The 20,717-nt window shown below is 39.5% G+C and overlaps 1 protein-coding gene across 1 annotated transcript in view; it reads left to right on the forward strand.

Moving 5' to 3' along the window:
• DNAAF10 (dynein axonemal assembly factor 10) overlaps positions 1 to 20,717 on the forward strand; it is a 92,682-nt gene that overhangs the window by 38,732 nt on the left and 33,233 nt on the right. The window contains exons 3-5 of the mRNA XM_031675589.2: positions 9,552 to 9,728; positions 10,845 to 10,904; positions 11,927 to 12,111. Of these exons, the coding sequence (XP_031531449.2) occupies positions 9,552 to 9,728; positions 10,845 to 10,904; positions 11,927 to 12,111 (422 nt within the window). The remainder of the gene's footprint in view (positions 1 to 9,551; positions 9,729 to 10,844; positions 10,905 to 11,926; positions 12,112 to 20,717) is intronic.

Below are 20,717 nucleotides of genomic sequence, written 5' to 3' on the forward strand. Positions count from 1 at the left end.
TAAAAAGGAAACCCCAAAGTTAGCTGCTAGAGAGGGGAAAAGGTGACCTCAGAAGAATAAGTCAATTGGCATTGGATTTCTTAGCAGCAGCAATTCATTCAAAGTTCTGAGTTCCTAAATCCAGAATTTGATAGCAACCAAATGATTACTCAGGTGTGAGATCAACTTGAAGACATTTCCAGAAATTTAAGGACTTGAGAAATTTACCTTTCATAACTTCTTGAAAATGTACCCAGAAAAATGAAATGGAAGTTAGAGAAAGACGAACTGAGATCCAGGAAAGTAAATCTCTAAACCGCCAGTTAAAATCCCAGGATAACAGCTATGCCAGGGGCCGAGAGAGCAGGTGGTTCACATTAGAGCAAGAAGCAAGAGTTGTCTGTGGAAAAATGTCTTCAAGAAGAGAGTAAAAGCCAATATATAAATTATGTGCTGGAATTTCTTCATGTTAAGATGAAAGGCAAGTCGGTAAGAGAAAAACAAAAACAGAGACTGGGGCTGCAGTATTCCATTCTTGGCCATAAACCAGCCTGAGCTCTGGAGCAGCCAGAAATACGTCTTTTGATTAATTGGTGCTGGAAGTAAAGGAAGACTCCTGAATATGCATGGTTTTGTGGAAACATCATATCTGGGGGGAGTGGTACAAAGCTGAAGAAAAGTAAAGTAACATGTTTAAATGCAGCATGCGAGAGGGCTGGGTAAGGTACAGGGAAAGCGATGAGAAAGGAATACGACAGGTTGGGGCTGGATTTGACTCACAGAACAATGGAAATCTTTTGTGAGAGCTGCATCTTTTGAATAAGATACGTTACAGACGTACACAAAATACTTAGATTTAAAAAAATAAGCGTATGATTTTTAAGGCAGGGCTATTAATAACTTAGAAAACATGAAGATGTGTTTTTATGATCTTGTAAATATATGCTTTTTCATTAGTTTACTTAGTATTTTGATTGGAACCACAATATAGATAAAACCAAAAGGGGAAAACTACAGTACGATACAGTACACCTTCAGCAGGAAAAGCAGTGATAATCAAGTTGGAGAACAGCTTAGAAATAATGTGGTTTGATTTGTATCTACCTGGAGTGGAAATGTTCTTATTCCCTTTTCTCCACACTTAGCCCAGGAATGCAGGGTGAGGATCAGCGGTGTCTCGGCGCTCTTAGCCTGCCTTCTGCATTAACTCTTCAGATGGAACTAACATATGAAAAGAAATTATATCAGGAAGCGTTTCAGGAAACCCTGTTGCCCAGCTTGGCCATCGAGGTTCACAGCATCGAGCAGTTTACTGAGCTCTGTGGTCCTTTTCCTCATCTGGAATTTTTCACCTCCACAGTTCCTTCCAACTCTTTACATCACGTGGCTTATCTGTGACAGATTTTCTTCCAGAACTCAATGAGCTCTGAAAACAATTCTAAGAATGTATTTTCAGGATTAAGTGTGTAGCTTCTTTTATGACATTTTTGGACAGTACTCACTTGCCTGAGAAAGTTTTGATGTGCTGGATCATTTTGGGCCGTATCTTTTATATAAAGTAGGAGGAAGTTAGTGGTACCTAGCATTCACATTTTGAAAGAGCATTCTAGAAGAAAGAAAGCAAACACAATTACCAATATCAGTAAGAAAAGAATAACAAGGGAATATTATAAACAGTTCTGTGCCAATAAGTTATACACTTTGGATGAAATGGACAAATTCCTTGAAAAACAAATACAGGCAGACCTCATTTTATTGCACTTTATTGTGCTTCAGAGATACTATTTTTTATTTTATTTATTTATTTATTTTAAATGGAAGGTTTGTGGCAGCCTTGCATCAACAAGTCTGTTGAGGGGGTTGAGGGTATCGCTCAGCGGTAGCGAGCCTTTTGAACAAAATACCTGTATTTTTATATGGAGTTAAAGTTTACTCTTAACCATATTTATATACAAAACAACAACATGGATCATAAATTTAAACTTAAAAGCTGCAACTATAAGACTTCTAGAAGACACGGGAGAAAATCTTTACGACCAGGATAGGCGAAGATTTTTAATATATTTATAAAACATGAAGCATAAAAGAAAAAATGGGTTTCATCAGAATTGGAAGTTTTTGCTCTTTAAAGACAGCTTACAGACTGGGAGAAGATACTCGACATGCCTACGCCTGACAAAGGACTTGTGTCAATCAGCGTAGAGAATTGCACAACTCTCTTTAACACAAGCCACTTTTTAAAAAACGTAGAAGATTAGCAGTCACTTAACAAATGAAGGATACATGAATTGCTAATAATCATGTGAAAAAGATGCTCAGGATCATTCATCCTCAGAGAAATGCAGGTTGAAAGTGTAATCACGTAATGCTGCCTTCCACCAAGATGGCCAAACTTAAAAAGACTGACTGTACCTCAGGCTGGCAAGGGGGTGGAGCTGGGATTCTCATGTACTGCTGACGGGAGTGTAAGGTGGTGCACCGCTTCAGGAAACTTTCTAACAGTTTCTGAAAATTAGACATTGTATTACTCTGTGACCCAGTAATTCCAGGAACACATTTGTTTACGAAAAGACTAAGTAGAAGATTCTTAATAGCTTTATTCCTAATAGTCCCAAACAGGAGACAATAGGAATGTCTATTAACGGGTGATTTCATGAGCTGTGATGCAGCCGTACAATGGCATACCTACACTCCTGTGCTGTAAAACAGAAGCAGCTGACATGTGAAGCAGCTTGGATCAGTGTAAAACACTTGATGAGAAAAAGAAGATAGACACAGGAGGGCATATGTATGACCCCATATACATGGAATTCTAGACAGAATTTAGTTACAGAAGGCAGAACAGTGGTTGCCTAGGGTCGTGGTGGGGAGGAGGTGGGGCGTGATTGCGATTGACTGGAAAGGGCCGGGGAACATCTTGGGATGATAGAAATGTGCTTTTTGTCTTGATTATAGTGATGCTTAAATAGGTGTATACATTTGTCAAAACCTATAGAACTGTAGTAATGCATTTTTGGATTATCAGTTATTTCTCAAAGTTGGTTTAAATTTTTTTATAGCATTTTGATTACAGCTTGGTAATTCTTTTGTTGGTGTGCAGGTCTAACTTTTGCATATTTGATAATTAATACATTTTAAAGTATGTAATAATTATAATTTAGAAACACCAAAAGCACATGTTGCCACTTGCATTAGGAAATTATGATACACCCCTAAAATCTAGACCTTTCAAGTGGGTGGAAGTTTTTCGTTGGTAGGAAAAGACCCAGCACAAATGTCCATATTTCATAATAATCTTTTTTGATTCTCTCAATATTGGTAAGGTGTTTTTTGTGCTTTGTTCTGTCGTCAAATCATTGTGTGCAGAATATAAATATTAGAATGCTAGTTTATACCCAAGGTCATTAAAAATTTGGGCAGTTTTTGGAGCTGCTTATGCAGTTTTATCTGTGGTGGTCTCTACTGCGCCCCCTGGTGGTTTTTATTTCTTTCTTGTGATAACATTGGAGATGTTTTGTAGGAGATGGATTTTACAACAGACTTTAAAACTTAATCTTTATGCTGAAAAGCTACCCAATAGCTTCTGTTGACAGTGCTATAAGGCTTTATTCTTGTGGTGGTCTTTACAAGAGTTACTTGATACATGTTTCTCCATAAGTGATTTTATCCTGTCTGGTGGCTCTTTCCACAAAGCCTCTAAGATAGAGGTTCTGAGATCCCTAGTTAGGGATCTGTAGTTTTCATTTTATAGTGTAGTTCTAAATATCCTGCCATACAAAAGAGGCTGGGGAATCTCTTCTTAGAAATACATAGTTAGAATGGGACTGGAACATTTAAAATATGATGGCAGAAAATAAGGAAATGCTCAAAATGGGGATTATTGAAAAATCACACAGGAGCCAACTTCAGATAGTACGTAAGGAACAAAGCTGGAACAATTTGACTAATAAATAGTGACATTGGATTTAACCTATAAGATAGAATAAGGATCCCCCGGAGTCCATGCTGATATGAGTAATTGATAAAGAAATAAATGGGGGGAAAGGGCAATTTTTAGTTTCTGTTTTTTATCAGGAGCATTCCAGTTAATAACGTGGGGAGAAGAAAATCATTTTTAAGCAAGTACCACAGTAATAAAATTTTGCAAACAAAACCCACCAATGGATGCTAGAATTAGATCAGAGTTTGAGGATATTTGCACAGTCACAAAGTATACCCCCACCCCATAGGTTTTAACACAAAGGGAAAGATGGTGGATTCATAGTGGAGAAATCCGGCAGAAGCTGTGTTGGCCAAGTAAGCAAAAATAACATCACCAGTGAAGAGCCGTGTTGACATCATGAGCCCTTTGTGTGAGGCACTGAGAAGGTCACGTCATTTCTGTGGTTTCCTGCGCCCGATGCCCAAAAGCATTCTGATCGTGAGAAAGCACCAGCAAGCTCAGCCTGAGGGCCGTTTCGCAAAATCCTGGAGTAAAGGTTTCAAAGTCATGAAAGGCAAGGGAGGAATTAAGAGCTGTCACAAATTGGAGGAGACTAAAGAGAAACTACAAAAAAGTTGCAGAATTAATAGAGTTCCCAAATATCCCTCACCCAGCTTCCTCTGATGTAAACCTTTTGCAGACTTACAGTGCAGTTTATCAAAATCAAGAAATGAACATTTTTATAAAACTGTTCAACTATATTTTAGTGAAAACAGTGGTGACATTTGAAAGGTTTTCTTTTTCTTTTCCAGGATTCTATTCCAGATCCTACATTACGTTTAGTTGTGTCTTTGAAAATATTATTATTGCTAGATGGATTTGATCAGACTTTGTTTTTAAGTCATTAATGGACTACTAGGTAATAAATTATAAAGTGCTTATTAAAAAATTCGAGCAATAAAAAAAAGAATTTGAGCAATGGAGCAAGAGCCTTGCTGCTTGCTTGTTACTAGTATACAGTTACTAGGAATGGGCTAAAATTTGAGGGAAGTTTATTTCTCTACCATTTTGCTCATTTTCCTTTCACCTAAAAGAGCTTAGATATAAAATTGTTTTTCCTTTTAATCCTAACAGTGGAGCAGCAGCTCGGTGTGTGTACAGTCGTAACAGTACCTGGAGAGCCAGGGGCCTGCATCTCTTCCCTTCTGTTGGGCATCTCTTGTGTTCTTTTTTTCTAAATGAGAAAAAAATACATCTGTAATAAAGGGAGATGGTTAATGTTCTTCATCTGGGAGGACGCTGAGTGAACAAGCAACCTTCTATCTCTTAATATTAGATGCTGTGGTATTAATATGTCCAGTTGAAAATATTTACTTCAATTTCCTGTAGCAACACGAGCTCTCTAAAAGCAACTTCTTAATTCTTGTATGTGGTGATATTAGGAAGATTCTTGAAATCACTTGTTAAAATGAGTAACCATGTAGATTTCACATTTATTCCCAAGTAGACTCAGGAAGCGTTGATCTGGGTTAGGTCTCAACAGTTTAATTTGGTGTTTTCTGGGTAAACGTAATAATAACTGTATTTTATAAACTCAGGCTAAGAGATCTGAGTTCTTAATATCTTGAACTTCAGAGACATATGTATATGTGACTTGATAAGATTATCTGTTACAGTGCTTTGTCTATTTAAATTAAATATGTAGGCATTTTCACCTACTAAAAAAGACAGTGCTCCCAAAGGTATCCTTACACAAAGTGGAAAAATAACTTGCATTTCAACTTGGCAAAACATAGAAAAAAGTATCTCTGAGTCACAAGATGAGTCAAGAGGGTGAGGTTTGTTTGTTTTTCCTTGTTCATCTGTTTTAAGAGAATATGATCCCAAGCAGTAGGGAGAGTCTTTGATGAATGTTGGTGCCCAAAGTTGGAATTTGTTCTTTAATATTCAACTTGGACTAAGTGCAGATCTGAAGTATTTAATGGTGCTGCCAGGATGGGTTTGATCTGCTTCAAAGATCTGTGCCTGATTTGTAGGAGGTGGGTAAGTGCTGCTGTTTCAGGAACTGAGCCCCTACTTCAGGGGTGCGTGTGACCCTGCAGCACAGCTCGTTTACCGTCCTGCCAAGTGGGAGCGCTGAGAAACTGCTTCTCTGGAGGTAGTAACGACCAGATAAGTCCCTTTGTTCCATACCTAAAAGGACTATTTGCTTTCTTAGCTCTTGGCTTTAAAAAATAAACATGGTATTGCCTTCCAAGCTAGCCATTTTAAAACACTATCATTATTTAGGCACTGATTCCTCCGGATATTCAGCTAGCCTTCACTGGATCACCAGTACTGGGTAATCTAGACTGTGTCTTAACTCATCGCCGAATCCAGGCTGGAAGCCAGGGACAGGAAGGGGTGGTTGGAGAACAGATGCTGCCTCCTCTCAAACCACACTGGCTTCTTAAAGCAGCTCCGGGTGAGCTCTGGCTGCGTGGGCTACGTGACAGTGGTGACAGGTAGAGCGATGAGACTGGAACTCGAGCCTCCTCCTCATCCCTCAGGGGCCTTTGCAAGCCAGCGGTTGTCAGGTGAAGGTGCAGGCTCTGGCACGTTGCTTTGCCTTGGAGGAAGGTTTTAGCTATTTACCCAGAATGGGTATCAACTATTTTATATTGTTGCATAAGATATTTACAGCAAGAGAAAGTGAATGGATTTGAAATGTTGCTTTAAGGGTTTTTGCCAGAGAGTGAGTTAATGAGATTCGTAAGTACAGGGTATGCAGTTAATAATCTCCCCTTTTTAAATCAGGGAAAAACTGATGGGGGTCTCGAATGGGGAGTTCAAGAGGAGAAAGATGGAAATTTAAGTTGAGGCTAATATTGTTAAGGGCTTTATACTTTTTATCCTGTTTGCATTAAGAAGCCACAAGAAGTTTTTTAAGCACAAGACGTAGCAATTTGGCTGACTGTGCCTTTGAGAAAGATTCCTGTTGGCAGTTTTAAGAAGGGTGGATTGAACCAGGTGTATTTATTTGATGATTTATGACTCATCTATTATTTGTGATACTCATTCTTTCATTATGACTGTGGAGTGCTGTCTTCTGGGTCAGTGGGGTTTTCCAGGTAATTGAAACGTAATCCTTCAAGCACCTCAGTTTGAAAATACATTATGTAACTTTCTAAACTGTACTCATGTCCCAGCTTCCCTAAACAGAACCTGTCAGATAGTTTCCGTAAATATTACGGTACTACTTGCTGCCTTCCCTCTTTTTCATTAATGGTACACTCCGGAGCTGTTGCCACGTGCGACGGTCCCGGTTCGCCCGGGTCCTGTTGGAGGAGACGTTGTCTTTCCCTTTCTACCCGCGATCTGCATTAGGCACCCATCGTGTTCAGTTTCTTCATCACCTTTTCTGGTTCTGTGGTTGCAAACTAAGGCAAAACTAAAGATTGCTAGAAGAAAACAGGTAACTAATCCTTCCTTGGTATGTTGTAAAACTAAGGCAGGCATGCAGGAAGGTAGCTCTTCAGCAAAATCAAGGAGCTCTGAGAGACTTCTGAAGGGTTTGATGAGTGGTGTCTAGTTAGGTAAGTAGAGTTTACTTTAAATACTGATGATATTTTGATCAATAGGTTTTATATCCAAAATGCTTAGAATTAACACTCATTTAAAACATCTATTGAACCCCTGTTACATGCGGTGCACAGAACACCAGTGAAAGTCATGGGCTCTGCCCTGAGGTGGGGAGACATGTAAATAAATGAGGTGAAAAGCATTCGTGGGACAGAATTTTTTTTCCCTCCAAAAGTAAGGGTATCTAATTTCATAACAGAAAATAGGAAAGGTTTGTTTGAACAGTTTGCTTTTATCGTCTATTCCATTAAAGAAGGATGAATGCTCTATGCAGTTGGTGTTATCATGAAATGTATGTTTGAATTTTGAATTGGATTATTATAAATAAATGTATATTTTGCTTGAATATTCTTTGAAGTGGTGTCCATATGAATCATTGAATTAATTGTAAAGGTACTTACGCTGTAATATAACACGTGCATTTCTGAAAAACCTTGCGTGCTGCAAAGTCACATGTCTGGGAAAAACGTGGAGAGGGTGGACCACTCGTTATCCAGCTTTGTAACGGTGCTAATGCAGACAGTAGTGGTCTTGAAAATCACGAGCACGAATCACCTCTGGCGTTTGTAGTTAAGACCGTTACTGTTCACTTCCTAACCTTAAACTGGGGTTCGTGTTTCCTGTCTTGAGGTACAGGTTCTTGAGGGCATCTGTTTCAGCAGAAACTAATTTTGTAAAAATTAAGTAATGGGCCAGGGTATAGTCGCCTTTATTAATCGCTTTTGGTGGGGGCGATAGAAGGAGGGGAGGGAGACAAGGGAAATCATCATGGAAGCTTGTTTGGTTGCAGCCCAAGTTTTCACCAGATAAGGTGAAGCCTTTAGGTTCCTGAAGCCACTAAACTTGCTGTTCTTGTCTCTAAGGAAAGCATTTGTTGTTTTCACCTTTTATTCCTTAAGGTTTTCATAGTTTACTAAGACTTTCTGTGTAATTTGAGAAAATGTGCCCCTGATCCCTTCCTGGCATACTGGGGACCAGTGACACTTCCATGCTCTGCGGACGTCACTCCCTTCTTCATCAGTTGCGTGGGAACTGATTCATCTTAGAGCAGCGTCTTATAATTGTACGGACTATACTCTAGGAGTGCAGATAATTATAGTTCTTATTCCATTTTGACATAATAGTTTTATATTCAAGAAATATATACTTTAACTTTGAAGTTTTTATGGTGAGGATGCCATCTATTTGAACTTTTAAAACAGTTTACAGTTTTAGTCCCTAATATTGTGGGCCACAGTACATATATACTCATGGGCAATGTAACATTTGACTTGTTAAATTTTTTAAGTTGGTGGTTGTATTTAAATTTTTAACATATTTGTATTTCTGTTAAGCCATGGTCAAAATTATATGAATTAACCATATTTTAAAGAAATGATAACAGTAGTAGAATTTAGAAGATGAAGAAACCTTTTTCAAGAATGCATATGAGACCTGGTACTGAATTTTTACATACTGATTACAAACTAATACAAACTTTTCTTAAGTTGTTTAGTTATTTTGTTTCTCTTTTAAAGCATTGAAAAGTGAATTTTGTTAGCTGTGATTCTTGCAGTTAAAAAAAAAAATTCCAGGTTTCATTTGCTCATACTTGCAAAGAATATCTCTGGAAGAATATTCAAGAAACTGGCAACATTGGAGGGAGGCTATGTTCAAATTTGGAACCGTGAACTACGTTAAAATTGAAAAAGATACGTGAAAATCAGAGTGCTCTGGTACATAACAGAGAATGAGTCAGCCTGCCTGGTAAGAACCACCTGACTTCCGTGATCAGCTTAGCATGGTCAATCCTGTAATATCTTGGTGGTCAGCATACAGTTGGTGTATATTATGGCAGGTGCAGGCAGACAAAAGGGTAACCTAAAATACATATTTATGTTATATTTTCTTTGTTATAAGAAAGTAATCAACAGTAAATGTGACTCTTAATGAAATTGGAAATTAAACTATTGGGTAACTGCTGAATTTTTTCCTGATGATTATCATAAAATAATTTGGTAAATCTTGCTACCTCTTTGTTTGCTTTTAGTTGATGCTGATGAAATTAAAAGGCTAGGAAAGAGATTTAAGAAGCTCGATTTGGACAATTCTGGGTCTTTGAGTGTGGAAGAGTTCATGTCTCTGCCTGAGTTACAACAAAATCCCCTAGTACAGCGAGTAATAGATATATTCGACACAGACGGGAATGGAGAAGTAGACTTTAAAGGTAAGAAAGTCGTTTTTTTAAAGCTACAAGTTAGCCAATCTGTGAGTAGTCTTGCAGCTCTATATATGAAAATGTCTGAAAAATTTAGTTTTTCTTGAATGTCTTTACATTATTGGTGATCAGATTATAATAATAGACTACGTTAAAACCTCATAATCTGTGGTATATGAACCTTAATGAACTAACAGAGAGATCGTTTACTTTTTGGTTCATAAGTGATTAAATTGTCCTTTAAGGTAATTTAAAAATGGGATTTACTATTCCTTTTGTTCTTAGAAAATCAGTCTTTTTTGTTGTTGCTCAATTTCCTCTTTTTTTTTTTTTTAGAAAATCAGTCTCACTTTAGGAAAACTTAGCATATTAGAAGCTGCATTTTTAAGGAAACCTTAAAGAATGAGACTTACACTTGAGCCAGCAATAAAAAATAACCTGTAGTCATCAGGATCTGAGCATTATCGTAGGAAGGATTAATTTAGTTAATCTAGATTTTACAAAGACACTTGGTAGTGCTTGTGCTAATATTAACGTGCTACATAATTTTACATTTGATTCTATAAAGTAAACAAATATTTCATTTCACTAGGGAATCAACAGATTTTGTTATTTTAGTTTTAGGAATGAATTATAAATGAGGGTATGGGTATGTAAGACTGGTTATGATTTAGTGTTTAGCAGGCAGCAAAGAAGAATGACCCTTTGTCACAAAACTTCCAATAGTTTATTTAAATTATTCTCAATTTTGGAACCAGAAATCCAAAAAACTTTTTTTTCTGGCGAAACAACGTTAATCTTTTCTTAAAGTCCCTTTTTATAGTCATACTCCAGGAAGAAGGAGTTAAATAGCCTAAAGGAAATAATGTTTTTGAGTGTTATGCTCTGTCGTAGTTAATGAATAAATATTTGTTCAAAATGACTTTACTTTAGAGAACTCTAAGTTCAAACTGAAAAAATAGAACTTTGTTGAAGTTCCAAATTTGGCTTTTTCGAACTTTTGCAGCAAGAAAATATCCTTTTGTGGGCATCTAGGGTGTTTTGGTTTGTATATGGGTGTGTATGTGTTTTTCTTTGTAAAAAAATGAAACTTCTGATTTGTAAACTTCTTTTATCTTTCTTCAGAGTTCATTGAGGGAGTCTCTCAATTCAGTGTCAAAGGAGATAAAGAACAGAAGTTGAGGTGTAAGTGTTTCTCTTCTCTGCATTCATTCTCCCTCTTAGGTCACTGCATTATGACCTCTCTCTGTACTACAATATAACCTCCTTTTAAGATACTTTAAAAGATGTCTTTTATTCTAGATCCTTAGTAGACATGACAGAAATTTTACATTCTGGAGAAAATCCTTTTAGGACGTTTGCAACTAGTATTTTTTTTTAACGATGTGTCATTGTTGCTTTTAATTGGATTAAAGGAAGATAGAATTTCCTTTTACTGAAAACAGCCATATAAACTACATGTCTTGGGTAAGAGATTTTTTTTTAATTGAAATACAGTTGATGTACAGTATTTTGTAAGGTACAGGTGTTCAGTATGGTGATTCATAATTTTAAAGTTTATACTCCATTTATAGTTCCTATAAAATATTGGCATGAAAGTGACTAGAGATGCTCTAATGTGATTAGGGCAAATTCACTGATACTCACTGTATTCAAAAATATTTAGCCAGAAGTCCACTATTTTGGTTTACATAGGCTGCCTCTGTTATAGTGAACATCTGATGTCTTTAAAAAATACTCAGCTCTTAACCAGAGAGGTGCATTTACTAACAGTTCTCTGGGGCATAGGATACATGCAGCATCCTTTGCAATGAACTCTTGATATAAACGAGGTAACAGCAGTAGCAGCTGCTGCCTCTGGTTGTGCATTACCTCAGTCAGTGCTCTGAAGACCCTGGGGGGCGGGGACAGTTGTTAGCCCCGATTTTATATGTACAGAAACTGAAGTTCGGAAAGTGAAATGACTTACCTCTAGGTTACACTAATCGGACCAAGCAGTCTTGAATCCATAGCCCATAGACTCTTAACTATTTTCACCTAAAGGCAACATCTCTGTGTAGAAAGGAACCGCCCTCACAGTTATAAGTCTAAGTGTTTGACAACATACGGTTTTCTTTCTGATTGAAAGTATTCATTTGTGGTTGCCTTATAATTGCCATTGATTTTCTTTACTCTTGTTTTTTTTTTTTTCCTTACTCTTTTTTTAGTTGCTTTCCGTATCTATGACATGGATAAAGATGGCTATATTTCCAATGGGGAACTCTTCCAGGTGCTGAAGATGATGGTGGGGAACAATCTGAAAGACACACAGTTACAGCAGATCGTAGACAAAACCATAATAAATGCAGATAAGGATGGAGATGGAAGAATATCCTTTGAAGAATTCTGTGCTGTGAGTACAGAGCTGGGTCTTCACAGTGTCGTTTCATAAAAACATTTTTAAAACCACTTAATAGAGAATTCCTTATAGTTATTTTGCCCTAGAAATTTGTATATTTGATTTTGCCTACAGCCCCATATTCAGTTTTGAAATATTCTTTGTTGTAATTGTTAATAATTACCAATTTTTATTATTCTCAAGAAGTAATATTCTCAGCGACTGTCTGATAAAGTGCCATGAAAATGGTACTAGTAACTTTTACATGTTGTTGGTGTAGTGTCCCAAATTAACAACTGATTTATTTGAAAATACTTTTTTTTTTTTTTGGAAAACACTTTTGTGGGAAATATATGTTCATGAGTTTTGGCTAGGAATCCAGAGGCCGGGCTTCATGCGGATGACAGCCATGGAGTCGCTGTCCGCTCTGGCCTCGGCAGCTAGGTGTCGCCCAGCTCCTTTTCTAAGCTGGTGGTGGGTAGGTCTTGTGATCTGGGGCAAGGGCTCTGCGGAGGCAGAGGTGGGGACGACAGTTCTGGGAAGCCCTGGGCAGCAGCTCGAGGTGGGAACTGGGGCAGCGGCTTAGCTCCCAGTTCACTGCTTCTCCTCCTTACTCCTGGCCTGGAGGCACAGGCACTAACTTTTTCATGCATTATAAGGAGTTTTAACTGCATGCTGGAGATACTAGAGAATCCGGAGAAGCGGCAAAGACAAAGAAAAAGCTTTGCAAATTTTCAGTCACCACCAGATGCTTCTATAGGAAGATTTTTTCCTCCTGTTCCTTTCATTTTTTATTTAAACCACACAAGGGAAAACGAATGACTCTGGTTGTATAAGGACCTAAGAAGCTACTTTGGCATTTAGGTAGACATTCACACTATCCTGTAAGTATCTTCTTTCATCGCAAGGGAATCCTATCTTTGCATTTTGTTTCAAAAAATAGGTGGTGCTCTAGTCTAAAGGACAGGCTAGGTCTTTTTGGAAGAGGGTTAGACAGGCTGGAGTCTGCACCTTGGAACCACTGCCTGGTGGTACTGCTGCCCCAGGGGCTTCTTACCCCTTCCGGCTTCCTCCTTCACCATCACTGACCGTCACTGAGGGCCTCCCATGCGCTGGCATCAGATTGTGTGTGACATGAGGCCTGACTCGGAGTGGCATTATAGATGGCAGCCAGTTTTCAGACGAAGGGGAAAAAAATTTCAAGCCTTGAGGGAACAAAACAAAAATGGAAGACTCTTTGGCTGGAGTGAAATGGGGATGTATACAAGTGAAGACTACTTACACTTAGTAAATATAAAATGTAACTTAAAATTGCATGTGGATCACTTACCAGTGGAAGGAAATTAAAGTGCGTCTTTAGGTATAGAAATGATGCTGTTTACACTGGAGGCGTAAGCTAAGCTTTGAGATGGTTTTTCAGTATTTCTGATAAATTGCATTTAGTTCTGTTTTTGGAGAGCATAGTTGAGGAAGGAAGAAAGATGTTTGTTTTGTGTTTTAAACCAACTTTTTTGACCATTGAGCAAGCCTATACCTTTGGCTCTTTGAGTTCTCTTTATTCTGATTTCTTAAGCTGTCACGGTGAAAGAGAATGGAAATGTTACTTTAAAAGATCACATACTATATACCTACTTTAACATTTTTGGAATTCTTTATCTTGCAAAAATATTATAAATGATTCATGACAGGATTAAAGTTGGTGGGTTGAACACGTATTTATTTTTGCTTCCTCTCAAAACTCCACTGAAATTAAATAGATTAAAAAGAAAGGGTACAAATCCACAAGGACCAGGTGAAGAGCAGGGAGGACAGTAACTAGATGTGGTGGCTGCTGAAGCTGAACGGCTAACTGCTTTAGCAGACAGGACGGAAGTTCTAAGCTGTCAGCTCGGAAAGCTGAGAAACGTTACAATGCAGAACCCCTGAGAGGCTCAGGAAGGTGATGTAAGGTAGCTGAGAATGGGAATGAGAGTGAGGCTGACAGAAGAGCTGCTGAGAGAGAGAGAGAGGAGAGAGAGAGAGACAGAGAGAGAGTGTGTGTGTGTGTGTGTGTGTGTGTGTGTGTTAGGTGAAGAGCATTTCAACACCTCCAGCCATCTTCTTCCCTGACCTGATGCCCTGGCAGCTGGACGTAACCCCTCCAGGCAAGAGGTGGGGAAAGCCCTCTGTGGGAACTCTGATCTCCAGAAGTGGTCCTGCCAGATCCCTCACAGTGAGGCCCGCGGTTAGCATCCCCACGAGGTATGTGGGATCACCAGACATTCAAGGCAAACCTCTTAACGTTGATTACAGAGGTGAAAACAAGCCTGAAAAAGAAGCTTAGAGAAGCAGGCTATGCAAAGCCAGTAAACACTTTAAAAGTAAAACAAAGATGTCATTATTATCCTCAAGCATACGGTACATTGAATCTTTGAAAGAAAAATTGGATGATATATATACAAGAGCTCTTGGAAATTAAAATTTTGAGGTTCATTCTAGGAGGTCTTAACACCTCAGTGCTAGGGTTCCAGAAAGAAAATGGAGGGAAGGAAGTCATCAGAAATGAATCAAGAAAATACCTCAGAATCAAAAATAATGAGTTTCCTTGATCAGAAGGACTTACTGAGAACCCAGCATAGTATATAAAGGTAATCTGGGCTTAGGCACATTGTCAAGAAATTTTAAAACAAAGAGGTGGTTCTACAGACTTCCAGAGAGCTAAGTTGGAGGGGCCGGAGGAGGCTTCATACGAAGATTCGAGAATCCGTATGGCGGCACATTCCTTCGTTAGCGGAGTTGGAAACTAGAGACAGGGGAGCACTGTCTTTACAGTTCTGGGGGCATCTGTTTCCAAAGGGAACTTTCAGTAGACTCAGTTACACTAGATGGTAGAAATAAAGACATCTTCAGGTTTGCAAGGCCTCCCTGTTTTGGAAACTACTGGAGGATGTGCTCCCACTGTATTAAGCTTTTAAGTCAAGAAAGAAGATAATGTGGAATCCAGGAAGCAGAGGGCCCAGCATGAGAGATGGGGTCTCCAGGATGATGGGGACGGGGATCTGCAGGTGACAGGCGTGGACTGGAGCAGGCTGGAAAGCTCGGAGTGATTTCAAAATAATAAAATTGATAGAAGTACATAATATATTTGAATGTATTTAGAATAGAGGTTTAGGGTTGAATTAATAATAAATACTCAGAACACCAGCAAAGACAAAGATCAGAGGGTTATTAACTGTAGCAAAACAAACATGCAGGAAAGAAAAAGTAATCCTAGTACACGGTTCTATTCTGCTATAAGGAGTATTTTATATAGTCATAAATAAAATGCTGAATTTCTGTCAGATCAAAAAAAAAATACAGCTATTTGAAGTGTGAGAGAGGTGGGAAGTATCTGGGATAGGAGATGGAAGGGAGAGATTGTGTGAAAGTTAAATCTTCACCTTACGTGGTGAGAAGTCAGTGGATAATGCCTAAGCTTTAAATCTGAGAAAAAGCAATGCAGGAATGTTATTTGGAGACCGTAGGTAAATACTGAAAATTACAGAAGATTCTGGATAATTGCATCTAGGTAAAAAGAAACAGAGAGTGAGGGCAGGGTAGCAAACTGCACCTTTCATAGCAGGAGTTGTAGAACTAGTTGGTTGTTTAAGCTTTACTTTTCAAATAAAAACTAAATGTTTACAAATAATTATTACAGACACAAGTATACTCAACAGCATGGATTCATCTCGCATACATAATGCTGAGTGAGACAAGCCAGATGCGAAAAGCTTCATTTACAACGTATAAAACAGATCAAGCTAACCCATGGTGTTAAACTCTTGCTAATGACTGCCTGTGTGTCGTGGCCTGGCCAGAGGGAGGTGGCCGGTGCGGGGTGGGGGCCGTGGGAGAGCCCTGACGACGCCCTGGGTGCTGGTCACTTGGGTGTTCAGTCTGAAAATTCATCGTGCTGTGAACATTCAGGATGGACTGACTTTCTCTGTGTAGGTTATACTTCAAACTTTCAGAGTGCCCTGTCGTTATCCACTGAGCTGTCTGTAACAACCTGCGTGTGTTGACTCTGGGAAGAGAATGGGCAGAGAATTTTATTCATCGGGTACTTTTTGGTACCTTCTAGGACAGACCGACAGTGAAGCTCATACTTGGTTTTTTACATTTTTTATGGGAACATCTGGTTACCATTTAACATTAAATGACTAAGGGCCATGTCGGCCTGCTAAAGAGTGGGCCAGATCCTGCCTGTGGCTGGCTTTGTATGTTCTTGAGCTAAGAAAGTTTTTTACATGTTAAAATGTTGTTTAAAAAAAAAGTAGAAGAAAATTTAAGAGAAACTCTACGTGGCCTACAAAGCTTTAAATATCCTACCTGGCCCTTGACAGAAAATTTTGCGAGCCCTTGTGCTAGAACACAAAAAGATGCCTGTTATCCTGGGAGAGAGAAGCTGTGAGAATTCCACTAGAAGGCAATGCAAGCTTAAAAAACAGCAGCAGCTTCTGGAAATGGCTAAAGTAGTAGGTTTTTTTTTTTTTTAAACTGTAGTTTTGATAAGGTGGTTAGACTAGTAAAAAGGAGTTCCTGGGACGTGGTCAAGTGTGATTTGTTCCGTCTGTTGCAGGTTGTAGGCGGCCTAGACATCCACAAAAAGATGGTGGTAGACGTGTGACTCTTCTTTAAAGAGTACCGCCCAACACTTTTGCTTTCTTCTCCATCTCTGAAGATCTGCTCAAGATGTCCAGCAATGCTCTCTGTGTATTTAAATGGAAGTATTTTTCTCTGTGAAGCCACATTTTCCAACATGAGCCTCATAAAGCCAACTGTTATTGAACTCTTATCCTCTCAATAACTCAGTGTGTAGCACTTTAAGGTCTGAAGGACAGCACCATGAAAGGAGCATATCAATGTGGTGAAGAAAGGGAAGGGGTTGGCTTTTTAATTTATTTTTCTTCATCTTTTATAACAAGAAAGTATCTATATATACATATGTAAATATTTATATATAGATATATGTAGCTTTCTATATGTGTAGTAGGTTGGCTTTAATTTAATATACTTGATTCAGAAACAGAAAATGATAGAGTACAAAAGTGCCAAGCAGAACATCAGACACCCTTACTTTTATTTCACACCGTTTTGTGTGTAGGTGGAAGACTGTACAATGTGAGCCGGGGGTCAGGCCAGCTGATTTCTTTCTCCTGCGCTTTCTCCTTTGAGAGATTGACAAAGCATTTGTTAACATCTTATCATTTACCTTGATGACTTTTTTGTAACCGAGGAGTGTGTAGCTTTATTTATACCTGCGGTATCCTCCCCGGGACTGGGCCTCACCGCCGAGCGGCTGTCACCGCGTCTCTGCTGGGGGAGGGCGTGTGGCCGGCGCCACCGCCGGGAGCCCGCTCCTGTCCGCTCCCAGCGTGGCTGCGCGGAGCGTGCGGCCGCTTCATCCTGTCACTTCACGGCTAGGAGCCATCACATGCTTAGATGTCCCCGAGTGAGCGTAGCTTAGTTGTGATTTGATTCGTAAAGGACAGAAGCTGTCCGAGGCAATCCTGATTTATCTTAGACAACAACTTTTATAATAAGAGTTCCTGAAGTAATCATGGAACTGCTTAGGATGTCTGTTTATTTGTTTCATTACATGGATGGCAAATTGTCATTAAGCTTACGTTTGAGCCAGAAATTTCCCTTCTGTGTTTCAAGAGACTTGCAGCTAATCTGAAAAACTGGTGATACTTACCATGCATGTATCTCCGTTCACCCACATATGCTTAAGGCTTGCGGGAGAAACCTTAGTAATCTGTATGCCACAAAAGAGCAAAATTATGCCCGAACTGATCCCTCTTACATTTCTTTACCACAAGGCATAGGGAGAGTGCATGGGGGTTTTCTTGATTTGCCCGCATATGTAACAGGTGACATCATAAATGTGTGTGACATAAAAGTAGTGAGCCGTGCTCCACCACTTGGTACCATCCCTTCCCTCTTCTGCAAAGGTACTGTTGGCTGGAAGACGACATTCTGGTTAGCTTTGTAGAACTGTAGTCTTTCCCTGTAGACTTTTCTAGGAAACTGGTTTTCTCATCACGAGTGGGGAAGGGCAGGTCGGATCAAGGTGAAAGAACGTCACCCTGGGCACACCCGCCTGCCCGCGCTGTTCCTTCAACTGAGTGCTGCACGCCGTGGGCTCTGTCTGGGAGAGAAGTCCCGGTGCTTGGTGTCCTTGCATGACATGGAGTTTTGCATGTAGATCGATTTCAAATGTACCTCTTGTTTACATAATTTGCATAATTTTAAAACGTAATGTTGCCAAACTTTGGAAATGTTCATGTTCAGACTGAAAATCTCCACTACACGTAACTTTCTTCCTCTGGATCAGTACGTGGCTTATAACCCCAGCCAGTGGTTTGATCTGTTCCAGTGTCAACTGCCATGTGCTCTGCTTCAAGGGGGGACTAGTCTTTTGTGAATTTTTTGTACATAAGTATTTGTTACAAATATTTTAGCAAATGCTTTCTATTTCTCTTGCTTGTGCATATCTTGGCTGGCGTTACAGAAAAATAGTGCAAACATTATTTCCTTACTGGGGAATGGGGTTTTCTTTCTTTTTTTTAGCGTGTGTGGGTGGGTGGGGGAGGGATGGTTTATGTTGAATGTTTAGTTTTTCTTCTGCATGAAACATCATGTTGTGGGATCTTTAGAAAACTTCATACTGTATGAATAAGAAAATAAAATATTTGAAACTTGGTTGAGTGTATTCACAGTGGTCTTTTGGCTTCCCTCCGTCATTGAGGATAGGCCTTTGTCTTTCTTTTGGATTTCTTAAAACTGATCAGTTGACATCTGATCCTTGACTGTAAGCCATGAGTAAGACAAGTGTGCTTTGTCACTGGGTGCAAACACAAGTTTGCATGACCTGCGGAGCCCAGCCTCTCGCCATTCTCCATTCTCCCTCCCTCTGCCCCAGCCACCTTGGCCTCCTTGCGCTCCCAGGAGCCTCTGGCTTCCTTCCCCCATCAGCTTTGCACTGCGTCTTCCGCAGGGGATGTGCCCCAGCCGCCCCAGCCAATGCTCCCAAGGCTTCTAGCGATGTCCTGGCTCAGCAGGAACTCTCCCGGCCCCCCCGTTGAAACATGCCAGTACACCCGATTCTCCTTTATCCCACTTGGTTTTCTTCCGTAGCACTGATCTCTTCTGACATGATTTATTTCAGTATTTTCATATTTGTCTTCCCCGGTTATTAAATGAAAGCTCCCCAAGGGCAGGGATTTCTGTCCCTTGCTCACTGACAGACTTGTCTAGAATTCTACCTAGCTCTTAAGTGTTTGCTCAGTAAATAATGACTTAGGTAATGAGACAGCTTGTTTATACAGGTTGTGGTTTTACATTAAATTCTATTCAGCACTTTGTCATTCTTCATAAAAGGTAAAAATCAGTACTCTTTGGAGTCATTCATTCCACAGCCTTGCAGGATTCCTTCTCCGTGCTGAGCACTGCAGTGCATACTTGAGATTCTTGTACGGAGGAGAGACGTTCCTGACCCAGATGAGTTACGGGTTGCTGGGGGTGTTCATACCCACAACACCCGTATTGTCAGGTATGCGCTTGTTCCGAGGCACTGTGTTCTTTGGCTCTAGATCATCCTAAGAGTATAGATTAGTTAAGCTAAACTAATAGATACATTTAAGCCCTAGGTCTCCCTATCCTTACCCAGTTCTAGGGGTCTTAAGAGGAGAAAAGATGACTTAAAATGAAGCAGTAATCTGCAGAATGGGAGAACATATCTGTAAACCACATACCTGGTAAGACACTGCTGTCTAGAATATATAAAGAACTTCAACCCCAAAACAAAAAATCCCACCTGATTAAAAAATGGGCAAAGGACTTGAACAGACATTGTCTCCAAAGAAGACACACAAATGGCCAACAGCACGTCTATAGTAACGCAAATAAAACCCACAAGATACCACTTCATACCCATTAGCTTTGCTGTTAGCAAAATAAAAGTGTTGGTAAGGAGATGGGGAAATTGGAACCCTTGTGCACTGCTGGTGGGGATGTCAAATGGTAGTCATTGTAGGAAATGGTACAATAGTTTCTCAAAATATTAAACACAGAATTACCATATGACCCAGCAATTCCATTTCTGGGTACATACCCAAGAGAAGTGACAATCGGGGCTAGAACAGACATTTGTACACCCATGTTCACAGTGGCATTATTCACAATAGCCAAAAGTGTCCATGACAGATGAACGGATAGTCAAAATGTGGTCTATACATACAATGGCTTAGTAGTCAGTAATGAAATTTTGACAAATGTTATTAACATGGATGAACCTTGAAGACATGCTAAGAAAAATAAGCCACTCACAAAAGAACAAATACTGTATTACTCTATTTACATGTAAGTTCTTGGGAGTTGTCAAATTCATAGGCAAAGTAGAATGGTGGTTGCCAAGGGCCTGGAGGAGGGGGAAATAGGGAGTTAGTGTTGAATGGGAACAGCATCACCTGGGAAAGGGAGAAGTTCCGGAGATGAAAGGTGGCGGATGGTTGCACAGTGACGTTAATGTACGTAACACTGAGCTGTACACTTTGAAGTGGTTACAACAGTGAATCGTGTATATTTTACCAGTTGAAAAG

This window comes from Vicugna pacos, chromosome 15, assembly GCF_048564905.1.
Source record: "Vicugna pacos chromosome 15, VicPac4, whole genome shotgun sequence".
Lineage (NCBI taxonomy): Eukaryota > Metazoa > Chordata > Mammalia > Artiodactyla > Camelidae > Vicugna > Vicugna pacos.